General features: G+C 39.5%; 1 protein-coding gene across 3 annotated transcripts in view; it reads right to left on the bottom strand.

Moving 5' to 3' along the window:
* Positions 1 to 20,441: 20,441 nt before the first annotated feature.
* Tao (Serine/threonine-protein kinase Tao) overlaps positions 20,442 to 25,116 on the bottom strand; it is a 549,291-nt gene continuing 544,616 nt past the window's right edge. For all 3 annotated transcript variants that reach the window (XM_067158891.2, XM_067158894.2, XM_067158892.2), the window contains exon 16: positions 20,442 to 24,868. In XM_067158891.2, coding sequence (XP_067014992.1) covers positions 24,748 to 24,868 — 121 coding nt within the window. In that variant the 3' untranslated portion in view covers positions 20,442 to 24,747. The remainder of the gene's footprint in view (positions 24,869 to 25,116) is intronic.

Here is a 25,116-nt window from a genome sequence, read left to right as displayed (position 1 = left end):
CAGAATCATCTCTAAGTTCCTTCAGAGCTCTCCTTTTGCCTCTTGTTAAATTGGGCGCGGGTACAACAGCAGACCTTATGAATCTCACACATTTCTGTCTTAACTCCTCAGCCTCATCCGCAGGTAGTTTGTGGATGGCTGCCTCAACGGAAGTAATTAACTCCTCAATGGGAATTTTAGAGGGAGCGAGAGCGAAATTAAGACCCCTAGCTAGAACTGCCGTTTGGTTCTCGTCCAAGGATTTTTTTTGGAAAGATTGACGACAGTTTTACTAGCATTCGCGTTCGTGCGAGAGACCGCCTGTTTCTGAGGTAGATGGAGGAACTTTGATTTTCGTCTGATGAATTTTCGTTCAGCCTGTATAGCAGTAATGCGATCGAAAGTCAACCACAATTCCCGCGAGAGAGTGTAGCTTAACAGCAGGTGTAAACGAAACAACTCTCGGGAGACTGAATCCAGTTCCTGACGAGTGTTATGCACTCTCTCGATCACAAGAGTCTTGCTAGCACGTTGATATATTCTCCTGGCCTTCGGTGTATTTAACATTTATTTGTTTATTTATTTATTTATTTATTGTCTTGTTTTATATGGCGGGACTCAGGCTATGAAGCCTGCTATTCTGTCCGACCATACATACACCTACACGAAGAGTTAAATGCACACTAAATTATCTACAGTTTAATATCTTAAGGTAGCAATTAAATGTTTTAATTAATCTAGCTATGATCTACTCCTACTATGTTATAAGAAATCATTATTATTTATTAACCAGGTTTGACAGAGTTTCTTAAAGCGGAGGTGGTTTGACACGCTCCTAATTTCAGCGGGTAGGGAATTCCAAATTCGGCTGGCGGCGACTATAAATGATCTACTGTAGCCAGTTGAGCGGTGAATGGGAATGCTTAGTACTGTGGTGGATGATGATCTGGTAGGAATACTAGAAGGTGATGCTAGGTAATGGAATTGTGTGGCAAGGTATTCAGGTGTGTTAAGGTTCAGTATACGATGTAACAGGGAAAGAGTGTGTAAATTTTGTCGCTCTCTTAAGCGTAGCCATGAAAGCCTGTGCTTCAGCTTCACACAGTTGGGAATGATGTCATGGCAACATTCTGACATTCGTTATAATTCGGTTCAGGTTTCCTTTGGAGCACACCTGGGATATTTGCCTTGCGTCCAAATATTAATTCAAATGGTGTATAACCTGTGCTAGTGTGTTTGGTCGTGTTATACATCGCCATGGGGAGATAATTATCCCAGTCATCTTGGGAACTACTCACATAATGTGTGAGAGCGCTCCAGACTACCGGTAGACTGCAGCTGCAATGCTGCCGTGTGGATTTTCTTAATCCGTAATATTCTACACAATTTCTTAAAAGCATCTGACATAAAATTTGCACCCTAATCCGTTAATACGACGTTTGGTATTCCGAAAATGCTAATTATTCTATTAATCAGAGTTCGTGCTATAGTTTCGGCACTTTGGTCTGGAGTAGCACTTTTAATTAAGTACTTGGATAGCTGATCTTGGCAGGCGAGTATATATTTGCTCTCTGCTTCGGTTACATGTAGAGGGCCCACTACATCTACAGCAACTTTCTCGAAAATTGCATTCACTGTGTCAGTAATTGTCAGTGGTGCCCTCACTTCTAGCCTGGTAATCTTATTCTTTTGACATGATGGGCACGAGCGAATATACTTTTCTATGTCCTTTTGCATCCCTTCCCACTGGATGTGGTCCTTCATCCGGGCATATGTTCTTGCAATGTCCTGGTGGCCTGACACGTGACTCATGACATTCTTTAATAATTTCTAACTTTTCTTGTTCCGTTAGCTCTGTGCTAGTGTTCCTAGCTTCTTCAGGTGGGTCCTCCCTATCATCAACTACCTCATTCTCGCTCTGAGGCTCTGATACCTCTGCCGTAGCGTCCTCGGATTCAGAGCTGAGTCCCTGTGTTCGCGCATTATCACCTGGGCTAACGGGTGAAACTAGTGTCCTACTGGCATTACGTTCCTCATTCCTAGTCTCCTGGTTAGTATCATCAGACCTAACCATTCGCACTTCCTGTTCAGGTGCATCGTTCCTAACCGGAACGCTTGTCTTCTTTGTACACTATCTCAAAATCATACTCGGCTAATTTTAACCGGAATTTAATCAATCTAGATGATGGGTCTTGGACATTAAATACCCACTTCAAGGGTTTGTAAAATGTCGCCCGAACAGATACGGACTGAAATACTTCACACTCCAGACAATCGCTAGTAATTCTTTTTGGCCTTATTTAAGGTCCTACTAGTGTAAGCTTTTGGTAAATCCTTACCTATCTGTCCTGATAACACGGCCTCATTACTTGCGTCTGTTGTTAATATAAAACGTTTCTCCTCAAAATCCGGGTACTGCAGTACTGTTAGCATTTGAAAGGCATGCTCTTGTCTTTCCGTCCACTCGTATGGTACTTCTTTCTTAAGTAGCTCATACAGTAGTTTCGCTATCTTACTGTAGTTTGGAATGAATCTACGATAATAGCCTACAAGCCTAGAAATCCTTTCAGCTGTTTCGTAGTGGTTGGCTGAGGATATTTGCTTATTGCTTGAACCTTCCGGTCATCGGGCTGAACACCATCTTTAGTAATTACATGTCCTAAGAATGCCACTTCTGTTCTTAGAAATTCACACTTGTCTGGACCTAATTTGAGATATACTTCTCTCCATCTTTGGAAAACATCACGCAGTTTCTGGTTGTGATCCTCTACAGAGCTACCATACACGATCAGATCATCCAGATATGCCAAACATTTAATACCTTCTAACCGTGTTAATGCTGTCTTCATTAAGCGCGTAAAAGTTGCCGGGTGTCCCTCAAGCGCATAGCCGTCCTTTTGTACTGATAATGCTTACCTAGGACAGAGAATGCAGTCTTTTCTCTGTCCTCAGGTTTTAACAGCACCTGATGGTATCCACTAACCAGATCCATGCCAGAAAAATACTTCACCTTCCCTAGGGCATCTAATATTTCAGAAATTAACGGAATAGGGTCCGTAGTCCCTATGGTAAAGTCATTGAGAAGACGGAAGTCAACTACCACGCGCCATTTTTGCTTGCCAGACGCGCCCATTTTCTTTGGAACTAATAAGATAGGACTCGACCATGGGAGTCGAAGGAGTTATAATATCGTCCTCCAACATTTTATTTATCTGCCGACCTATCTCTTCTTTCTGGGCCTCAGGTACCCTGTACATGTATGTACATGTTCCCTACGTCCACTAACTTGATAACAGAGCTTCGCAAATGCCACTCCTTGTCAGTGGTGTTTAACATGCTAACGAGAGCGACATAATCTTTGGCTCTTGTTAAACATTCAGCCAGGTACACGCCTGGTTTTACCTCTTGCCGTTCTATCAAGCCTTCTGCTGCTTGCTTGTCTACTTCTACTGCCACTACCTTCTCTACTCTCGGTTCGAGTACTACCCACATAGCTTCCTTCGCTCCCAGTGGGTATTTTTTACCAGGCATCACAGCATAGCCCTCTTTATAATTTAGGACGCTATCTCTTTCCGATAATTCCGTCCTGTTCCAGGTTAAAATCATTGCCCACTACATGAAAGTATGGGCATCTACCTCCAACAGGGATTCGGACCTTTCCCTTGGTACGCCTCGATACTTTAGTAATTCTTTTCAATTCAAGAATTTCCTTTCGATTAATCCATGCGCCATAAAAACACTACCTTCCTTAATAAGAGATACGTCACTACCTGTGTCAATTGAGAATCTTAGGGCATCTCTACGCCCTGTTACCGCTACCAGCACGGTCCCCTCTTGCTGCCTAACCTTACTGGGACTGATGGTCCTTGGAGGAGCCCCAAGCGTCCCTGTCTTGTGGCTCTGGGCTAATTTAAATCCTCTCTTTTGGCATTGAACCAACACTTCTTAGCTGAATGTGACCATCTTTTACAGATTTTACACTGCGCCTTCTCACGTGCCTTATCACAGGGTTTATTCTTCTTCTTATTATTATTCTGGGTGTCCCTGTACCGACCTCTCGGCGAGCTCCCCGCCCTGCACTTAGGCTTGCTATCGTATTTGGTACGGCACTGCCATTGCAGGTGGCCAACTTTGCCGCAGGCATAACACCGCCTGGGCTTTGACTTCGGACCTCTCTGCGGGCACTCCACTTTTTTGTGTCCTCTCTCTTTGCGCTTAAAACATTTCGGCTCCTTACAATTCGCACGCTGTTGGTAACCAGAGGTGCGCACGATATTCACCTCGGTACCTGCAGCCTTATTCCTGTCCTGGTCAGCTAATCTCTTTTTACACCTCCGTGCCCAATGGCCAAGCTTACCACAGTAATTGTACCTAGTTTCTTCCCTGGAGTTTCCTTTACTCCTCGGGCCTTCTTTCGCGTCTGAGCTCCGCTTTTGAGTCTACAATCCTTGGCCATGTGGCCCTCTTTTTTACAATTAAAGCATATCAATAATACTTTATTGTTTTGGGGAGGCTTACCTAGTTTTTGTGTTCCCTGTGTGGCCTTGCCTTGCCACTGACTTCGTGTGGCTCACCGGCTGACTATACCAGCCCCCCTTTCTCAGAGCTGAACTATTCTGGAGAAGTGCCTCTCTCTCCTTTCTGAGAATTGATTAAGGCCTCTTCTTGTCGAGCAATCGCAACAGCTGCCTCGAAAGTTTGAGGGCTGCAATCTTGCACTTTACTCTGAATTCGCGCTGTGTGTATCCCCCGGATGAATCCCGCTATCGCTATTTTCACTAGAATTCTGCGCTGACCTGTTCGATACTCCACCGGTTCATTTTCCAGAATTGAATTTCGAAACAATACCGCTGTTTGTTCAATCCTATGTGCCCATTGTGCTATTGTTTCTTTCGGACCTCGGCTTTTCTGAAATAAATGACACAAATACAAATCAAACGTGCCCTGTTTACCATAATATTAGCTCTTTCCCAGCTAATTATATTGCCCCAGGACAGTAACTTTTCGCGAGCAGAACCTGTCATTTTCGTCAGGATATATTTATAAAACAATGGTTGGTCCCTATCTCTAATCATACTCTGTGCGGCATCCACATTGGCGATAAACTCACGTAACTGTTCTGAATTACTACCATTGAACTCATGACCAATTAGGCAATATCCTTCAGTGACCGACACATATAAATGTCCATCGTGCGCGTCTTCCACACTACCATAATCAGACACATTTTCTGGTACATCATTAGGAACATTTGAATCTGCCATATTCACAACACTTTATGGGTACTTACCACTGCCCGAATATCTGCAATCTTCTCCTCGCAACCAGATGCTGATGCTACTCCAAGTGCTGTCCGCTTCTGGGTTGCTTCTTTGTCCTGGTGTCTGCTACCTCCTGCATCGGCTGGAACAGTAGGCCTCTCGACAGATGCTCTGGAACGGCTCTACGACAACTTCTTGCTTGAACTAGCCTCTTCTGCGGGGCTCTTAAAAATCTGCCTCTTCACTGAGGTGAAATCGAACCCAGTACCCCATATCTGACACCAAACAAGTTGGTGGTCTGGTGTAACACTGGTTATTCATGATGTAGAGTGTTACTAAGATTGCTCCCCGAGCGGTTTGGGAGGTTAATTCTATGGGCCTGGGTGATCTGCTATGCGTGAAGAGAACTGAAGTCCACAGCTTCCCTTTACCACATTTAATACCGATAGTTGATGATATGTACAGTACATACAAGCGTCTCCACAACCTCAAAATGATATCTACTTCGAAGACCTGGCGTGGTCGACTCTCAGTGGTATACTTCTAAGTCCCAACTTGAAGAGCTTTACGTTATTATTATTATTATTATTATTATGTGACGATCTCAAAGTGCTGGCGACAGAGATTCGGCTTAGAACTGCCCGGTAGATTTGATCCAAAGACCCCGTTTAGGGTGTGCCCCCTGGCTTTATACCTTCTCCTCGACACGCCTGAGCTTCCAGAAGGGAATCGAAATTCTCCCCTCTGTGGAAACTGAGTTCAGTCAATCAGAGGGCTAAAACTCCCGTGTTCGTTCAACGAGACTTGTACTTTCTGGAATACAATCTACGCACCTGGGAGGGTGCGGTACCCTGCCTACGTTCGACCAAGCCATTTCCTCTTATTGTACAACTATGCTGCCTTTCTACACTTCATACTCTAAAACCTTATGATCTCTCCTCTAATATTATTCATACTATTTTTTGTATCATTACCATTATATAGGTATAAATATATACACATATTCTCCCCTTTAATACCTGGTCATGTCTCAGTGACACCATTCCTCCTACGTTCCTGAACACAGGTTCGATCCTCGGAAGAGTTGTGATCCTGAACTCAAGTCTGGGGTAGACACGACACTTAATGACTCCCAGCGGTTGTTAGATTCAGCTTTTTTTTTTTTAACAGATGTGGTTCAACATTTGGAAATGCTAAACATATACGTTTTTCTCTTCCTTGAAGTATTTTGAAAATCTTAATAATGAGGATGACTGCTTGGAGGAAGAAGGAGATAAGAAGATGGAGAAAAAAGAAAAGCAATAAAGCAAGTGGAAAAGACGAATTCAGTGCTGATATGATAAAGGCAAGGAAGAGAAAAACGTATTTGTGATTTGGCCCAGACTGTATTTAGCTTTCATAGCAAGTTAAAGCTTTTTGGGAAAAACTTTCAGACTAAAGCATTTGCTCACTTCAAATGTTTGAAGAAAATTACTGAAAGCTTTTGTGACGTTCAGGTGGAAACTGAAGATTAAATGAGTAAAACATCTGGCCTTGCTGAAGAAATCAATGGCAGATTTAATGATTTGAGATCACTTAAAACTGGAAAATCCTTTTGCTGTTGATATTGCGGGCGATGTCTGTCCTGTTTCAAAGGATACAGCAGCTGTAGAGTTGGAGCTACTAGAACTGCAAGAGACGAAGGACTAAAAGGACTCAAATGAAGTGGCATTTCTACCATAGAATTTTGGAAGAATGTTCCAGGAGAAAAATATTCACTAACAAAAGAGTGTGCCAAGAGACTTATCTCAATCTTTGGGACTACTTATGTGTGTGAATTACAGTACTCAACACTTAAATCCGTGTTGTGTGGAAAATAAATTTTCCTTAATTTGTTATGAAATCAAAAACTTTTCTTCCTTTTGTAAACCATTTTTCAAATACACTTCCAATTTTTTCTCTTAAATTTTGTGGCTCCCAAAATTAAGGTTTGTGGCCACCCCTCGTCTATAACGTTTGAGATTGCTGCACGAGTCTGATTCTTTAGTACCTTACGATACAGGCTACTTTTGAAGCATTCATTACTGTCACAGATAGGCTTACCACCATTAACCACAGTTACTACACAACGCGACAGCTGAGTGTAAACTTGTAGCAGGAGCTCTGTTAGGAGGGGATGCGCTACGCTGGTTCGTCCTAACTGGCCCAATCTCTCTAAAATGTTTCAGAGTCAGCACTCCCCACTTGTACACTGCTTTTTTCTCATGATACATTTTTATCTTGTTAGTTAATGATTTTGGTACAATCTTTTTCAGTAGGCATTCTCATAAATGTTTTCTCTTAACTGTATCATAAGCTTTTTCCAAATCCAAAAATATGAAGATGATTTCCTTGTTCTTTTTCAAATGTTATTCCATTATCGTTCGCACTGTAAATATTAAGTCTATTGTTGATCTTTCTGGTCTAAAGTCATACTGTTCTTCCTCTAACTGTGTTTCTATTATATCCCTCAGTCTTTAGTCTATGACTTTCTCCAGTATTTTTAGCCCATGTGATAATATAATTTTCACATTTCTTCCTGTTTCCTTTTTTTGAACAGCAGTGCAATACTTCCTTGTTGCCAATCTTCAGGTATCCTTTCATTCTTCCATATGACATTGAGGGTCTGGAAAGCCCTTCCAATGCTTTCTGCTGCCTTTATCATATCAGCACTGAATTCGTCTTTTCCACTTGCTTTATTGCTTTTCTTTTTTCTCCATCTTCTTATCTCCTTCTTCCTCCAAGCAGTCATCCTCATTATTAAGATTTTCAAAATACTTTGCCATCACCTTCTGAAGACCCTTTTCGTCATGTACTATGAATCCATCTTCCCTCTCTAATGCCTTGTGTTTTTCTTGATTTATTCTTTTCGATTTTATTACTCTGTATAATAGTTTCTGATTTCCTCGACTATTTTGCTCAATTTTGTTGGTAAACTCTTCCCAACATTTCTTCTTTTCTTCCTTGCCTCATCCACCATCTTTGCCATTCCAAAGGTCTCCTCTGCCTAAGATGCTGTTAAGGTCTTCACCGCTAACCCTGGGCATGGGTTCCACGTTATACCCTGGGTCCCTGCCTGAACTTAGCTCTCCTTTACACCGGCCTACTCACCCACCCCCACACCATGGATGCGCCAGACAAGAATTACTGAAGTGAAGGATAGGGAAGATGACCCTATCTTGAGCCGGGTTAAAAAAATAAAATAAAAAGCTATTTGTTCGGGGCATCGACGTATAGAGATCTTTTGCCCCTTGATCCGTGTTAATGGTTGTGTATGATGCCACAACCAATGGCCAATAAATTATGCTGTAGTATTAGTGACAAGTAGGCAAGAAAGTGAATTATAACCAAGCTTTGTGGACGTAAAATAAAAATAGTGTTTTGTGAAGTTATTAAAAACTACTGTATAGCATGCCTTATGTCACTTTTGCACGAAAACAAGAAGTTGAGCATGTATTTCTTTGAGAATAAATGATACCTGCATTAAATGAGGCTTATTTTATGCAAAACTACTTATATTTTCAGAGAGTTTCTGTCAACAACAAAAATAAAATCATGGGAATTCTTGAAAGAACATTATCAGATAACCCTTTGTAAATTTTACGACGGTAGGTAGCAGAAAGGCCTGCCGCCATTTTGTGTAGCTGATTTTTTCGATCAGTTATTGATTGTGGCATGTGCGATTGTCGATATCTTTGCTCATTCTTGTAATACGTGGGTGTGTGTCGGTTAGTGATAGTGTGAATTCTTGGGATCTCACAACTACTCTGTTTTTAACTGATTTAAAGGTACGTACGTTATTATCACGATTTAAATGGTCACTTACGGTTTCTTAAGTATATACGTATTGTTTTTAAGTCACTATCAACCCTGTGTCTGTTATAATAGCGCATTGCAGAGAGCAATCTGAAGATGAAATGGCTACCAGAATACTAGAGAAAATAATTGGAGAAGACTAAATAAACCGAGGAAGATGAGGATGTTTTCCAGTGCATACCCGAGTTGTATAAAAATGTATTTTCAGAGGCATGTAAACAAATTAGAACTACATTTATACTTATTTATTTTCTTTGTGGTTTTGGTTTCTTTGCAATGTAAATAACCCACATTCATAATTTTGAGGGTTTATTTGAATATGTTGTGTTATAAAATTCATTTCTTATAAAACGTGTTCATTTAATATTTTTTGTGTGTCAAGTTTTCTATATTTAATAAATAATCACCTAAAATTATTTAATACCGGGCGAGTTGGCCGTGTGCGTTGAGGCGTTCCTATCCCATCGTCGCCATAAGACCTATCTGTGTCGGAGCGACGTAAAGCCCCTAGGAAAAAAAAAAATTAAAATTATTTAATATCTACGTATTTTGATTCATGTTAAGTTCACAACACTCTAGGAACTCTAAATAACCAAAATCTTGCTAAATGTAAGCTGTTACGTAGAAAATATAACAATTATAAATGGTAATGTGTGGCAAAATAGGGTTAAATTCATGTTTGAAAGTTATAACTTCTCTCAGTGAAGTGCTCTCTCATTAAACTGACAAGGAGAGAGGACGTACTACTGAGCACTTCACTGAAGGCCATGATGGACTGTACTTTATGTCAAGATAATAGTAGAAACTTAAAACATGACCAGCTCACTTGCATGTCATCACGACAAGAGGAGAGAGCAATTAACTTCAATTGTTTCTCTAAACCGCAAATCTGATATCAGATTTGTAGTCAGCCTGATAAACTTTTAGGAGATGTGAGTTCACCCTGTGTTTCTGCATCAGAGGGTTGGTATGTCCCTGGTCTGAGATTCATGAAGGTTAAGCATTACGCCACACATCGCGCTGTCAGAAATGCCAGGAGGGAGGGGTAGTGCAATGTCCACTGCCGCCATGTCACCGCGGCCTCAGCCATCCAGTTGGAAAAGTTTCGCTGCAAGTGATCTTTAAATAGCTTGTTCACCAACACGTCCCAAGGTTGCAAGATTGATGTAAGATGATGATGATGCTTGTTTTAAGGGGCCTAACATCGCAGGTCATCGGCCCCGATTGATGTAAGACCACTTGAAATTGCAGCAAGAATGGTTTTATTAGCTTTGAGCTCTTGCTTCACAGCACCAACAAGGTGGCCACCATGTACGGTCTGCATTGGGAGCAGCGTGCAAGGTCTTCGCTGCCACACACACTGTATCCAACCTTCAACCTGAGCACGTTTGTGAATATCAGTTGAGGATGTGATTTTCTTCAGTACTGTCCTGCCCAGGGGATGACCTGGGGGAGTCATTAAATTAACCTTGTGACTCTGGCTAATAAATGGAGGTGAGATGCGAATACAAGAACTCAACAAGAGAGTTCTCTTAGCCTCTCTCTCACCCTAATTCTCCACAATTCTACCTACACGTGTTCCCCCTGTTAAGCTGAGCAACCCAGCGGAAGGTTGGGTATCAACCCCGGCGTGAATCTGGGTCAGCGAGCCGACAGGACGTGGAGGACGGTGGAAGGCAACGGGAAACCACCACTGGCAGTATCTCCCAAGACGTTCACGAGATGGACCTCTTTGTACAAGATTCCGGAGGTAAAGATCCGCCTCATTCGGATCTCTGGGAGGGGTGTAAGGTTTTTAAAATATGGAAGGAAGGAGGATAAGAAAGAGAATTATTGTGGATAGGGATGTGGGATGTTCTAACCCTTTCACAGGAAGGAAAATTAGAAAACGCTAAATATGAGATGAAGAGAAATAATTTGGATGTACTTGGAATGTGTGAAGTGAGATGGGGTGGATGTGGAGAACTAGAAAGAGGTGACTTTCAAATGTACTATTCCGGTGAAGATAAAAATGGATTGTATGGAGTGGAAATACTGATTGGAAAACGACTGAAGAACAAACTTATGAAGGTTGAATATATCAATGGTAGGATTATGATAAAACTGAAAGGGAAAAGAAAAGACTTAGTGATCATTCAAGTTTATATGCCGACCTGTAATCATTCTGATGAAGAGGTAGAAGAGTGTTATGAGAAGACAGATCAACTCATTGAGAAAGAGGAAAAGAATGCATGTATTGTTGTAATGGGTGATTGGAATGTGGTTGTTGGTGAAGGATCAGATGGTAAGACCGTTGGTAAATTTGGATTGGGAGACCGAAATGAGAGGGGAGAAAGGTTGGTTGAATTCTGTTATGAAAATTGCATGGTGGTTGGAAACACTTTCTTTGACAACCACAAAATGAGAAGGTATACTTGGATATCTCGATTAGATGACAAGAAATATCAAATTGATAATATAATGATACAACAACGGTACAGAAACTGCCTAAAGAATGCTAAATGTTACCCAGGAGCAGACATTTATTCTGACCATATATTAGTTGTAGCAGAGGTACTGATCAAATTGAAAATAGTATGGAAAGGAAAGAAGAGAGAAGAAATTAATATTGAGAAACTGAAAGACAAAGACAAGTGTAGAGAACTAGAGGATGAGTACTGTAACAGTAATACGTTAGGAAATGAAGCAGAAAATGTAGAAAGGAGATGGGAAACTTTTAAAAATGGGATAAAAGAAGCAGCTAAGAAAACGCTTGGAGTCAAGGAGGGGAAAAGGACAAAGAAGGAATGGATAACATCAGAAATGATAAGTAAAATGGAGGAATGTAGGAAATGGAAAACAGTAAATACAGAAGAAGGAAAGCATAACTGCAGGAAGTTAAATAATGAATTAAGAAGAGAAACAGAAAAAGCAAAGAAGAAATAGTTGACAGAAAGGTGTGATGAGATAGAGCAACTGGAGAAAGAAGAGAAATATGACTTGGGGCCATTTTCTCCAAATCGAGTTTAACCTGGTATAAATTAAACCCGTTTAACTTTAGTACCTAGTTTAAACTTGCATCCGTTTTCTCCACCAATTTCTGACACTCGTTTAGTTTAAACGGGCGAGCTGTCGTTGGCGCTAACGTTGGCTGCACTGAAGGAATAGTCGAAGGCATGGTCGATTGGAATTGGCCAATCAGAGCCAAGTAATTCAATGACCGACATTTTTGTAATAATATCAGCTGTTTGTGGCGAATTAATGCTATCGTGCGTAGTGAATAAAGAACAAATTCGGAGGGATATTAGCTTTACTGATAAATAAATTGTTTACATTTGTGCGAAGTGCTGTGTCATATAATTTTGCCTATTGCTGTCTACAATTTCTTGCTTAAAGTAAATACAAATTTTTAATATTCCACCTTCTCAATACTAAAAAATCATTTGATGTTTTTACAAAAACATTACAATGATATTAAAAGGTACTAGTTTCGGTCCGCTGTGGACCATCATCAGCCTAGCCAAATTACAACAGTAAAAGACATAGTGATAAAAATAGTGTGGAGAAATGAGAGAGGATCTAGAAGGATGGGATGGTGGTGGAATGACAGATAAAAGTGAAAAACTGTATTTGCGAATAATGATAAAAGTAACAGAAGTGTTCACAATGACAAGTAAAATCTTGTGAAGTCACGTAAAAACTCTTGATGAAATAGTCTTTGGTTAGCAGTTACTCCTGTGTTGCACGATTGACATATATAACTACGTATATGCGTCTAGAAAGTTGTAGATGTAAGTTCCACTTTTGCGTAGAGGGAAGAATTGTCCGATGAGACCAGCACAAGATTAAAAATTGACAAAGTTGAACCTGTTCTATGGTGGAATGAAAGGCTTTCTGTGTTAAACAGAAGTAGTCTCAGTTCAATCGGGACCTCAATGAACCTGGGGAAAGAAGATAGTATTAACGCGGGTAATCGGATAGAGAACAAGCGAGGCACCGGAAAATATAAACGATGACTCACCTTGCGCTGCGTGGAACAAACTTGCTGTATTGAATGCAACTTACGGAGTGAGCATAGCGCGGAGTAGATCAGCAGGAAAGGGGTAGGTGAATACGGAGGGGAGGAATGACGTAAGTAGTGGGGGGTGGGAGGGATGGGAAAGGTTCAAGGCGGGGTGGACGGGAGAGGAAGTGATGGTGTTTGTATTGTCGGGGGACCCTTAATTAACTTAGAGAAAGAATTTTGAACGACCGATTTGTTTTTTCTGTAATAAGTAATGAAAAGGTCAAATAAAATATTGGGTTTCTCAAAGGTTATAGTTGGCATTAAAGTATTGATCTAAATGAATGTAAAAGTTCTCTATTATATTGAGTAGAGGTCCTTTCTTAGCTATTTTGAGAATGTCCATGTCTGTTTCAATATTCGTGAATTTGTGGTTATAGTCGACCATATGTTGGCCGATAGCTGAAAATTTGTTGTATCTGACTGCATTGAAATGTTCTAAATATCTAATGTTGAAGCTCCGGCCGGTTTGCCCCACATAAGAAATATTAGAGCATGTATTACATTTAATCCTGTAGACGCCTGTGGTGTGTTATGTAAGATTTGTGTGTTGTTGTTGTTGTTGGTTTTAAAGGCTATTTTCATACCCTTTTTTCTTTAAAACATTGGTGATCTTGTGAATTCCATTGACGTAAGTGAAGATGGAAAAAGAATCATGTTTAGGCGGTTCTTTTTTAAGTGTGGTCTTGGGGCGAAATTTATGTTTGTTAATGATGTTTTCTATGAAATGGCTATTGAAGCCATTGAATCTGGCAATGTAGCGGATAGTATTCAATTCGGTATGAAGATCTTTTTTATTCATAGGAACGTTGAATGCTCTATGTACAAGACTGTTATATGTTGCTTTTTTATGGGGGAGGGGGTGAGCTGAATCTTGTCGGATTGTGACGGCCGATTGGGTGGGCTTTCTGTAGATCTTGTAGGTTAAAGATTCCTGTTGTCTAGTGATCGTAAGATCCAGAAAATTGATTTTTTGATCTACTTCCGACTCCAGTGTGAATTTAATATGCGGATCGATGTTATTAAGTGTTTGAAGTGTGGTGTGAGCATCTTCCAAGTTCTCGTTGATAACTACTAGGACATCGGCGACGTACCTAGCCCAAAGGAGAATATTGTCGATTTTAGTATTCTCGAGAAAGTCCAGATAGATTTCTGCGAGAATGCCTGATGCAGGTGAACCCATTGCCAGACCGTTTTGTTGATAGATGGTACCATTAAACGTAAAAAAGTTGTTATTTACGACTAATTTCAACAATGTAATGAAATGAAATCTTGAATTTCCAATTTACTCAAATGACTGTTTTCGTGTAAGTTACTTTTGATGATGGGAATTAACACAGAAAGCCTTTCATTCCACCATAGAACAGGTTCAACTTTGTCAATTTTTAATCTTGTCGCTGGTCTCATCGGACAATTCTTCCCTCTACGCAAAAGTGGAACTTACATCTACAACTTTCTAGACGCATATACGTAGTTATATATGTCAATCGTGCAACACAGGAGTAACTGCTAACCAAAGACTATTTCATCAAGAGTTTTTACGTGACTTCACAAGATTTTACTTGTCATTGTGAACACTTCTGTTACTTTTATCATTATTCGCCAATACGGTTTTTCACTTTTGTCATTCCACCACCATCCCATCCTTCTAGATCCTCTCTCATTTCTCCACACTATTTTTATCACTATGTCTTTTACTGTTGTAATTTGGCTAGGCTGATGATGGTCCACAGCGGACCGAAACTAGTACCTTTTAATATCATTGTAATGTTTTTGTAAAAACATCAAATGATTTTTTAGTATTGAGAAGGTGGAATATTAAAATTTTGTATTTACTTTAAGCATAGTCTCAACTCAATACGGAACCTAACAATGAAGTTTATTACAATTTCTTGGAACGCACTTTTATACCGGCATCTTATTTTTCTCTGTCATGCTTTACCATAAACAAGTACCGTGGGCCTAATACGTGTCTTTTGATGTCTGTATTGTCTTACGGAATACACGGGAACATTGAAATATTAAAATCCTGGTCTTTCAGCAATAGACCTACGGTATTCCTTTCTTCAGAAGATCAACATTTATGTGAATTTCAAGTAAACAAATTCCAAGCATGCTCGGGATCTATCTCCTATTAAAATGCATCGCCCTCGGCCGGGATCAATCTCACAAACCTTGGATCCAGCAGACAGACCACTGAGGATGTATTATTTGGAGATGTATTACTTGATTCCATATTTGTTTATAACATAACCAAGTTTGCGATATGCCGTACTGTATGCATAATCCTCTTCTCCCTATAGCATTAATATTTCTATTGCTGGTATGCTGGCAATAGTTACGATGAAACATTCTTAACCATAATTTATTCTATTACAAGTTTACTAGCAAGCACGAAACACTTTATGGTTTTCCTGATCCTATAAGTATATAATCTACCGGTAGCGATTAGAAATTGTATACCACCGCCTCTCCTACCGTGCCGGTCAACATTCTGATGGTAAAAATATTTTCGACAAACTGGATTCAAACCGTCTAGTCACGGATTCGGACGATGCTGACCTAATGATTTAGCGACCACACCCACCAGGCACCGCATGAAGAGCGGACGTATTACACGACTTATGTAGGAATATTTTTATGCTTCACATTACAGTATTCATACCACCAACAGTATTTTACAGTATATAATATTATAAGGAGACTGCAGTTTAAGGTCTGTGGTCCCTGTTTTTTAGTATGTTTTCTAGTAAAGTGCTGCAGTACTGGTAGTCAAAACTAACCCTTCTAGGCTACTAGGAAAATCACAGATACGTTAATAAAATGTCAAGAAGGTTGAATATAAACAGCAGTTTAAACCAACAATATAGAAGGTTTAACTTTGAACCAAGTTTAAACTTGATACAAAGTTTAAACCAATATGGAGAAAATGAATGTTAGTTTAAACTCAAGACTTAAACCAGATTAAAATAAACCTGGTTTAAACTCATTTGGGGAAAACGGCCCTTGATGTACAAAGAAGCAACAAGTATAGTATTCAAAGGAAAGAGAAGGAACAACAGCAATAAGGAAATAGAGGCTACAGATAGCACAATGATATATGAATCCCAAGAAATAATGAAAAGATGGGAAGAATACATAGAATGGCGATATGATCGGGACAATTGACCAAATGAAGAACAACTTGAATTAGACGAGGAAGATATAGTTAAAGGGGAAACCATACTGAGAAGAGAGATCGAAACATCACTGAACGAAATGAAAAATAGAAAAGCAGTGGGAATAGATGAGATTCCTGTTGAACTGTTAAAAGCATTAAATAACAAATGAAGAAAGGAGTTGATTGGATTATGTAATCAAATATACATGACAGGAAAATGGCCAAAGGACTTCAGTGAAATCATCTTACAATAATCCCTTTGGAAAAGAAAAAAAAAAACAGCAAAAAATGTTAAGAACATAGGACATTGAGTCTAATTTCACACACAGCCAAAGTCTTACTGTGGACGCTCAACAGAAGGATATATGGAAAGCTGAATAACTTTATAGGTGAAGAACAGTTTGGTTTCAGGAGAGAGGTACATAGAGAAAAACAGGAAGGTTTATGCTGAATTTATTGACCTTGAGAAGGCTTTTGACTGTCAGATGGGACAAACTGATGACAATCCTGAAGAAACATGGAGTTGATTAGAGGGATAGAAGGCTAATAAAGAATTTGTATTTAAACCAGAGAGCAAGAGTGAGAATAGGAGATGAGTGAAGAAATTGAATTAGGAAGAGGTGTAAGACAGGGCTGCTTTTTATCACCGATACTGTTCAACATCTATCTCGAAGAAATAATCAATGAAAGTTTTAATGGAAAAAGTGGAGTTTGTGTTGGAGGTACAAGGGTAGAATGTATAAGATTTGCAGATGATATGGTTGTGTTGGGAGAAAGCGAACGTGAAATGATACAAATGTTAGATAAACTCAACATGAAACTAGAAGAATATGGAATGAGAATTAATAAGAAGACCAAAAGTATGATAATTGGAGGAAAAGGTAGAAGTTGTCATATTAGTATAGGGGGAGAAGAAATAGAGCAAGTCAGTAACTTAAAGTATTTGGGAAGTATGATCAGAGATGATATGCATTGCACGACAAAAATTAAGAAAATAATTGCCATAGCAAAAGAAGACTTTAAGAAAAAATCAAAATTACTTTGTGGACCACTAAACAAAGATTTGAGGAAAAGACTTGCTAAGTGTTATATTTGGAGCAGAGCGTTGTATGGCACAGAGACTTGGACATTGAGAAAGAAGGATGAGAGAAGATTGGAGGCACTAGAGATGTGGGTATGGAGGAGAATAGAACGAGTGAAATGGGAAGACCGGGTAAGGAATGAGGAGGTATAACGAAGAGTTGGAGAAGAACTAAGTATGTTGCAAATCATTAGAAGGAGAAAAATGAACTGGATCGGACATTGTTTGAGGAGGGACTGTTTACTGAAAGAGGGAATAGAAGGAATGGTGAAAGGCAAACGAGGAAGAGAAAGGAAAAAATGTCAAATGTTGGACAAAATCCAAGGAAATAAATATTCGGACATGAAAAACTTGGCGCAGGATAGGCAACAGTGGAAAAGGTTCATCCCATGACAAGACCTGCCATAAGGCAGAATACCTAGATGATGATGCCCTGCCTTTACATATAACGAACCAAAGTAGTTTACGGGTATCAGCAGCAATTGCCAACATGTAACTTTTTGTTGCCAGTAGTTCTCTGTTCTCACATACAGTAGTGTACAGAGGGTTTGGTAACCATTGCTGATCTGTGAGAGGTGGTACAAGTTCTGCTGCCCTAACCTGATCACATATTTGTGGAACTCTTAACTTATTGGTGCAGTCTTTAAGCAGTTTTTGGCACAAATGTTTTCTGATGCAATGAACAGTTATTATGCTGCATAAATAGTCACCCAACTGTGACTTGCCTTGAAAAAGTTTCCATGAATATTGTGGGAATGTGCAATTTCCCCTGTGGGAAACACCGCAACAAGAGCAGCAATTGTCAACATGTAACTTTAGTTGCCAGTAGTTCTCCCTTCTCACATACAGTACGGGTTTGGGTAACTCTCCCGTTCCAGTATTACTTCCTGAACACCTGGGAACTTGCAACGTTCTGGGCCAGGAAAAGTATGCCTGGATGAAATAGTGCTTTTTAATTCCGCTTGCTGCTTTCTCCTATTCCTAACTTTTTTTTTTTTTTGCGAACAGAAAACTCGCAACCTGTTACTGATTGAATTTTCTTCTGCAAATATCACAACTTTTAGTTTGAATGAAGCTGTTTAGCGGTTAGTTTTTCCCACAACATACATTTGCTAACAAGCCCGTGAAATGGATGTGTGGCTCTTACCCGGGGTAAATATTTTGGTCAAAAATTAGGGATGCAGCTGACATGGGAGTAAACTGGTAAGACTGAAGATTCCTGCTGAAGCCTTTTAGTGAATGGAGGAAGAACTAAATTAAGAGGCCAAGGACCTGGATGTTGGGTGTCTTTAACACTGCAGTGGTCGCGCCTCGTAGCATTACGTGAATGGTCGTGCGTTCTACTATTGTAAACTTGTTAAAATAACTTTACCAATTATTTTGGACTTGGGTGTGTAAAATATATGATGAATTATATATTATGAATTATAACTTTTTCTTTTTATCACATATAATTAAACAAAATTACACGATAAGTGTTTTTTAAGTCATATCAGCATTATTTTTACTTAATACAACTAAAAGGTCCAAAGATATCCAAAATTTAAAAATAAACCTTTCTTTGTAATGCTACTTTGAGGAGCATCTTATTGCAGGTTCCATCAATTAAATGCCAAATCATTCAGAAAATTGCCTACGACTTATATTTGCATCGTTCTTGTTGGCTTTGTAAATGTTGATAGCGTTCACACCCGCAACATTCATAACATGAAAAAAGTCTGTTAGCGGCCACCTGCGGGAATTCCTGGACACATCAAAATGTCTACTTATTTTATCTGAAATGTCCACTCCATGCTAAACATAGATCTTGCGTCTGTATGTATTGCTCCAACAGCGGGCTGTATTGGCACGGGTTCTTCATCCTCTTCTTCTACTATTGGTACTGGTGTGTCCTCCGTATCACTGTGTTCTTCAGTTTCTTCTACAAAATCCTTCTCTAGTTCGTCTTCATCCTGAATGCCGAGCACACTTTCATTATCACTTTCAGCCTCCTCCAACCACATTCGCACTTGCTCCCTGCCATGTTCCGACATTTTCAATTTTATATAATCACTCAATTGTCAAAAAGGACATGGAGAGAAAAAACTACACGTGAGAACTACGAAACACAAATGGTACGCGAGTGGTCGCGTGATCTACAATAGTAGAACACTACATTGTTGTTCAGCTTAAGCTGAGTACGTGACAGCTAGACGCGCGAAACTGCACTTGGGTACGTGGAAGGGTGTGGGGGGGAAGGTATATTGACCGTCAAGGCCACAGGTGTTGCCAACCACTCAGGGCTGGAAAAGATATTGACCTGTTCTACAATAGTAGAACGCGCGACCACTGCAGTGTTAAACAACATGCAGCACCTAAATTAAGTTGAACACAAAGTGTTTTGTAACAATTCCGAGGAGTAGCATGCTGAACACAGAAACTCAAGGGGTTATAAAAGCCCTTGAAGCAGCTCAGGTTCCTTGGCTTAACTGAACTAAATTATTTGTCAATTTACAGGTGTTGCAAGTTATAAATCTCATTCGGTATTGACGGTTGTCACTTTACAAAATCCTTGTTACCAATACAAATCAACTCTCTTTGTACCGCAATAAGTTTTAAATTCATTAATCATGATCACTGTCATTTCACTTCAAGATTTTAAATTTGTTTGTGTTATGTAATAACTGTTCTGCTACTGAAGATGGCCTTGAGAATAGGCTGAAACATGTATAGACTTTGTTCCATCTAACAGACAAGGATTTTATAAATATTTTTATTGGAAGGGTCAGGGAAAAAAAGCAGGAGAGTCAATATTTGTACAACTTGAGGAAAAGCAACTTTTGTGCTAGACTTCCCTAGTTCTTTCCCCTAACAGCGAAACTTTGAGTGTTAATTTCTCCCGACTCGCCTGATTTTTTTCCATTTCCGACCACTCAATAGATGCGCATGATCACTCTGAAGCGGGCTGTAACAATATCTCAATTTCGATGAAAAAGTGGCTTACCTGGTTTTTTCCCCCCCGACCCTTCATTTGTAAATTTACAGGTGTAAACAGGTATTTTTGGAGTTAAGGAATGGAGGGGATACAAGACAAACAAAAACAGCTCAGTTTTAGATGATTTATATCTTTTTGCAATTATCAATATTATTACACAAAATGTACAAACAAAAGAACTGCAATCATCTGTTCAAATCACTCTCGTCTGCCTTCCTTTTTATAAACGATGGGAAAAAAGGAAAACAAAGAAAGAAACAAATTTGTATAATCATTCACACTACTTCCTCATAATATATTTATAAGATAGTTATACATTAATACATTTGTAGTCTATTGTTTACGATAAAAAAAGGTTTCATCAGCTTCCTCAAGTTTTTTTGGTAATTTTCTGTTTTCTTCACCATATTACAAAGTTTTATTTTTTTGCAAGTTAGTTTATAATACCTATTTTTTCTCAACCTATTGTTGGTTTGGTTTTGTAAAATCAGTATTAACAGTAGTTCCTGATGTCACCTGAAGTCTTGTGAACATACAACAAGCAAACTTTACCTCAAGTTTCCCTCTAGATTGGAAGTCGAGAAACCCAAGAGAAGTAACAATGGCCCAGCTGCTTCAGGCTCAAGGACACATTTCTTTGTACCACTCACTAAAAGCCATTTGTAGTTTAGAGAGGCACTTTGTTTGACAGCAATTGGCAAAAAGAGTGGTCCGTTATAGCCTGAGCAGTAACTTTCACCTCATCGTCCAGTCTTCCTCTCTCATCGCTAGTGGGACATAACAGTACTTAAGTGGTCATTGGTATTGTTTTTGAACAAGTTCTGCTAAACAGCAGTCATGTTGTTAAAATATATACAGAACAAATTTTGGATCTAATAAGAAACACAATATTCAAGTCTGGAGACCTATTCTCTAAACTTCACAGACATATTCCAATGAAATAAAGATTTTATCTCCTGCTTCCGAGTTCACTTTTACTTGCTGTTACCATAACAGCAGCCTGGGAGTTGTTTCCTCAATGTCAGGTCTTAAAGCCTGAGTGGGCCATACATCTGTATGAAAGAAGCACAGTTTGATATAACCATATTCATACCTCATTATCTGCCATCGGTCTTATAGCGGAATAGTGTTCCACAAAGCTTCTTCACATTAAACTGTTTCACTGTTGTGATTGAGTTAACTTTATTTACTTGAAACATGCTTGTATGCTGCTGCAACGTTTTCAATTACCTAGTGATGCTGGTGATGATTGTTTAAAGGGGCCTAACATCTAGGCCATCGGCCCAACTACATAGTTTCTTTGTTTATAGATAAATGACTGTGTAATAAATACTTTTATCTGTTACCTGAAACACCAACACACTGCTCCGCACCATGGCTTCCGTGTGCGACCATAGTAAGCGCCCTGATAAAATTATTTCATTCTCGGAAGAATTTAATTTGGATGCTAATTTCAATTGTGGTGAAGTGATGAGGGGATGCTGGGGAAGTTTTAGAAAGTAGGAGGAATGACGAAGTAGGGAAAGAAGTAGTCCTGATGTTAATGATGTGCCTTTTACATGGTCTCATGGCGAGTTTAATGTAACAAATTTTAATGCGACTTAAAAAATACTCTAGTTATGGGGATTCTGAACTTTTGGTAAACGAGAACATAGTAATATAGAACATGGTGACCGACGGTACATGGATTTGGGCTATTAGCTACGGTACAATATGAAGAATACGAGGTCTAGTCATTTACCTTCCAGACTGAACTTCCTGCTCTGTAGTTTGTGTGCATTACATTCACAACTGCGTGCTCTCAGTGAATGTGGACAGTGTGTTTGCATCAAATTCTGCTTCAGGGTAAGGAAAAGAGCTTTCAGAATAACATTCCCAAACAGTGAGAGGTTTTGCCACTTTAAATGCCGCAATGTTGAAGGCAATGAGGGTCAATCTGCACTCAACATGAAGCAAGTGATCTTAAAATCAAAATGGCAATCTCCTCAGACCAACATCAATTGACAAACATCTGCACCTTTGATTAGAATGGAAGTTACAGTGTGCCAAGAGGCCAAATGAACACCCTCTCTACATTCAGCAGATGCAATCCTAAAACCTTAAAGGAGTTTCTGTCTGTGTGGTTACAACCTCTGGCTCGCAAGTGTAGACAACCTGCGATGATGCTCAGGAAATTTGCAGAAATTGGGATACCTAGGCAATAACAATTACTATAATATGTACATCTTACTCCTGTAACCAGCACTTTGCAACTAGCTCAGTGTCATTCTTTGGATTTCTATTATTTTTTCTCTGTACATAAAAACTTTACCTTAGTAAATATATAATGTAATGTGTTTCATTATGCTGCAATGTTCCGATACAAATACAGAAATAAATGGCTTCATAACGTACACCAGAAGAGACATGGTACAAGCTACACCAGACCAGTCACTGTGACGGCTCATTCAAGGCCAGATGTAGTAGCAACACCACAGACTCGTACAGAATTCTTCAGATAAACATGGCTTGTACGAACCTTCAAAAAAGAACAAAAGCAGAAATATGGAATATGAATACCAACAAATATTCAAATAGGGATTCAAAAAGAAAAAAACTGAGAGCAGCTGGTGACCACTTGTAAACACGGATGAACATAAAATCTTCTATTTCACAGTTTTCAGCGATATGTATCAGCGTGCACAGTTAAATAACAAGCGGTATGGAGGTAGCACTCCTCTGCAAAGAAAAGTGCCACTGCTTGTAAAAACAATTTACATTCACTCTGGACTGGACAATGAGGTGACAGTATGGGCCATATTAATACTGAACTAGAACAACATAAAGCTCTCTCTACCATCACAATAAGATCAAAATAAACAACACAACATTCTTATAGAGAAGAGAGACAAAGACACGTTGGGTTAGAGATGCAGGGTACTTCATTTGGTGTCGTATGAAAAAGTTTCTACATTATAACACAGTAGATTCTTTCCAAAATCAAGAAATAAATAGCTTTAAGTATGGATAAACTAAGAAGCTTTATAAAACGCATCTTCAAAGTGTCTTTATGTATATTATTTACTTATTTATATATTTATATATAGCAGTGATCAACCTCGGACGGCAGCGACAGACATTCAAAGACACGAGTGACACATCCTCCAGAACTTTCACAACTTCAAAATTGAATTAATTTTTACATTAAAAAAAAAAGTCAATTATGGGTAGTTGATTTGACGACCGCTATCCTTCGGAGATCTACTTTTTACTACTGAGCTGTAATTAGAGACAAAAATGTATTTTTAAATTCCTTCACAACTAAGGAAATTAAAAATCAACACACACAAGCACAACTATTCTGTCACCTTCAGAGCATTCAGAGACATTTACTGCGGTCTGTAAATGTTGGATTTTCAATTTCCTTCATGTAGGAATTTCCCCTAAGTACAGTGCCAGTCGATACTGTGTCATTCACTCAGTCTCTTGGGTTGATGGAGTGGTCTATATAACACATGACTAGTATAAGCAACATTGGCCAAATGATTCTCCATGTCCCAGACGACAAAACTGAACAGGAACTACACAAGCCCGTGTCGAGAATGTCCACCCAGACGTCCGTCACACTGAGGCCGTATGGAACGGATGGAGTTCCACAAAAATGTGATTGAGCGTTTCAAAAATAGACCTACGTTTAGCAGTTAAAGAAGAAGCTAGGAATAAAGATTATTTGGGGGATGCTATCAATCGGGTGGGGTTGGGAATATATATAATATATATATAATATGTACATAGCAACGGGCATTTGGTATAAAACATGGAGGAGCGGAGAATACAAGACACAACAAAGCAACAAATAAATAATATTCTTTAAAAAAATAAAAGTAATAAAGAACGTTCATCACTAACAGCATATGATCGACAAGGGCAAGCTGGCAATAATTCTACTCCCAATACACGAGCCTTACCCTAAAGGATCTCACCGAAGAGTGTGTTCTACAGGTATTTCAAAATAATGAATGGATGATGATGTTCACAGTATTGATGTATTAGATCAACAGAACACTGTCACTCTGTTTACTTAGATCACAAAACTTGGTGGAATATCAGAAACTGGAAGACAGGTTTCTTCCCATCAAACTTTCTGGTGATGGGAAGTTGTTAGATAATTGTGGGATATTATGTTCACCATAACAGCCCAGACTTCTCTAACAAGAGCTCTAGTTCCTTCATCAACAATCTTCGGGGAAACAAGGAGTAAAATTAATGCCAGTTTTTACTCTGGGTCGCTAGAGGAACGAATGTTCACTGTGATGAAGGAGAAAGGGCCCAAGGACTGGTGGGCAGCAGAGGTAAAAAAAAAGCGGAACGACGCGGGCGGGAGGGGGGTACGACGCAGCCCCCTCCATCGAACACACTATGCGACTACGGCGAGGGCTAAAGACTGCCTGGAGGGAACGACGTCGAACTGTTGCTGTGGGCCAGGCTGAGCATGCTGCCCGACAAGCTCTCTTCGTCCGGGTAGGCCTCCTTGGGAGCCTCCGCGATCGCCAGAGCACTAGAAGCAAACAAGAAACAGGTTAATTAGGTTAAATATTTTCACTGACGTTCACGCCTGAAAATGAAAGAGCACGCAAATAGTTATAGTAACATTTTACTGTAACTACAGCTAGTATCTCCAGTCTTTCCAAACAAATGAAATAATTTGCAGCCGATTGAGCAAAATTCTAGCAACAATAATATACCCTGAACAAACACCTTTTTGGAAGATATAACTAGTAGCATTTTTAAGGTCATGAGGTATTT

The sequence above is a fragment of the Anabrus simplex genome, chromosome X, assembly GCF_040414725.1.
Source record: "Anabrus simplex isolate iqAnaSimp1 chromosome X, ASM4041472v1, whole genome shotgun sequence".
Taxonomy (NCBI): Eukaryota; Metazoa; Arthropoda; class Insecta; order Orthoptera; family Tettigoniidae; genus Anabrus; species Anabrus simplex.
Note: the sequence above shows the minus strand (reverse complement) of the source record. Positions and strands in the feature narration are given on the sequence as shown.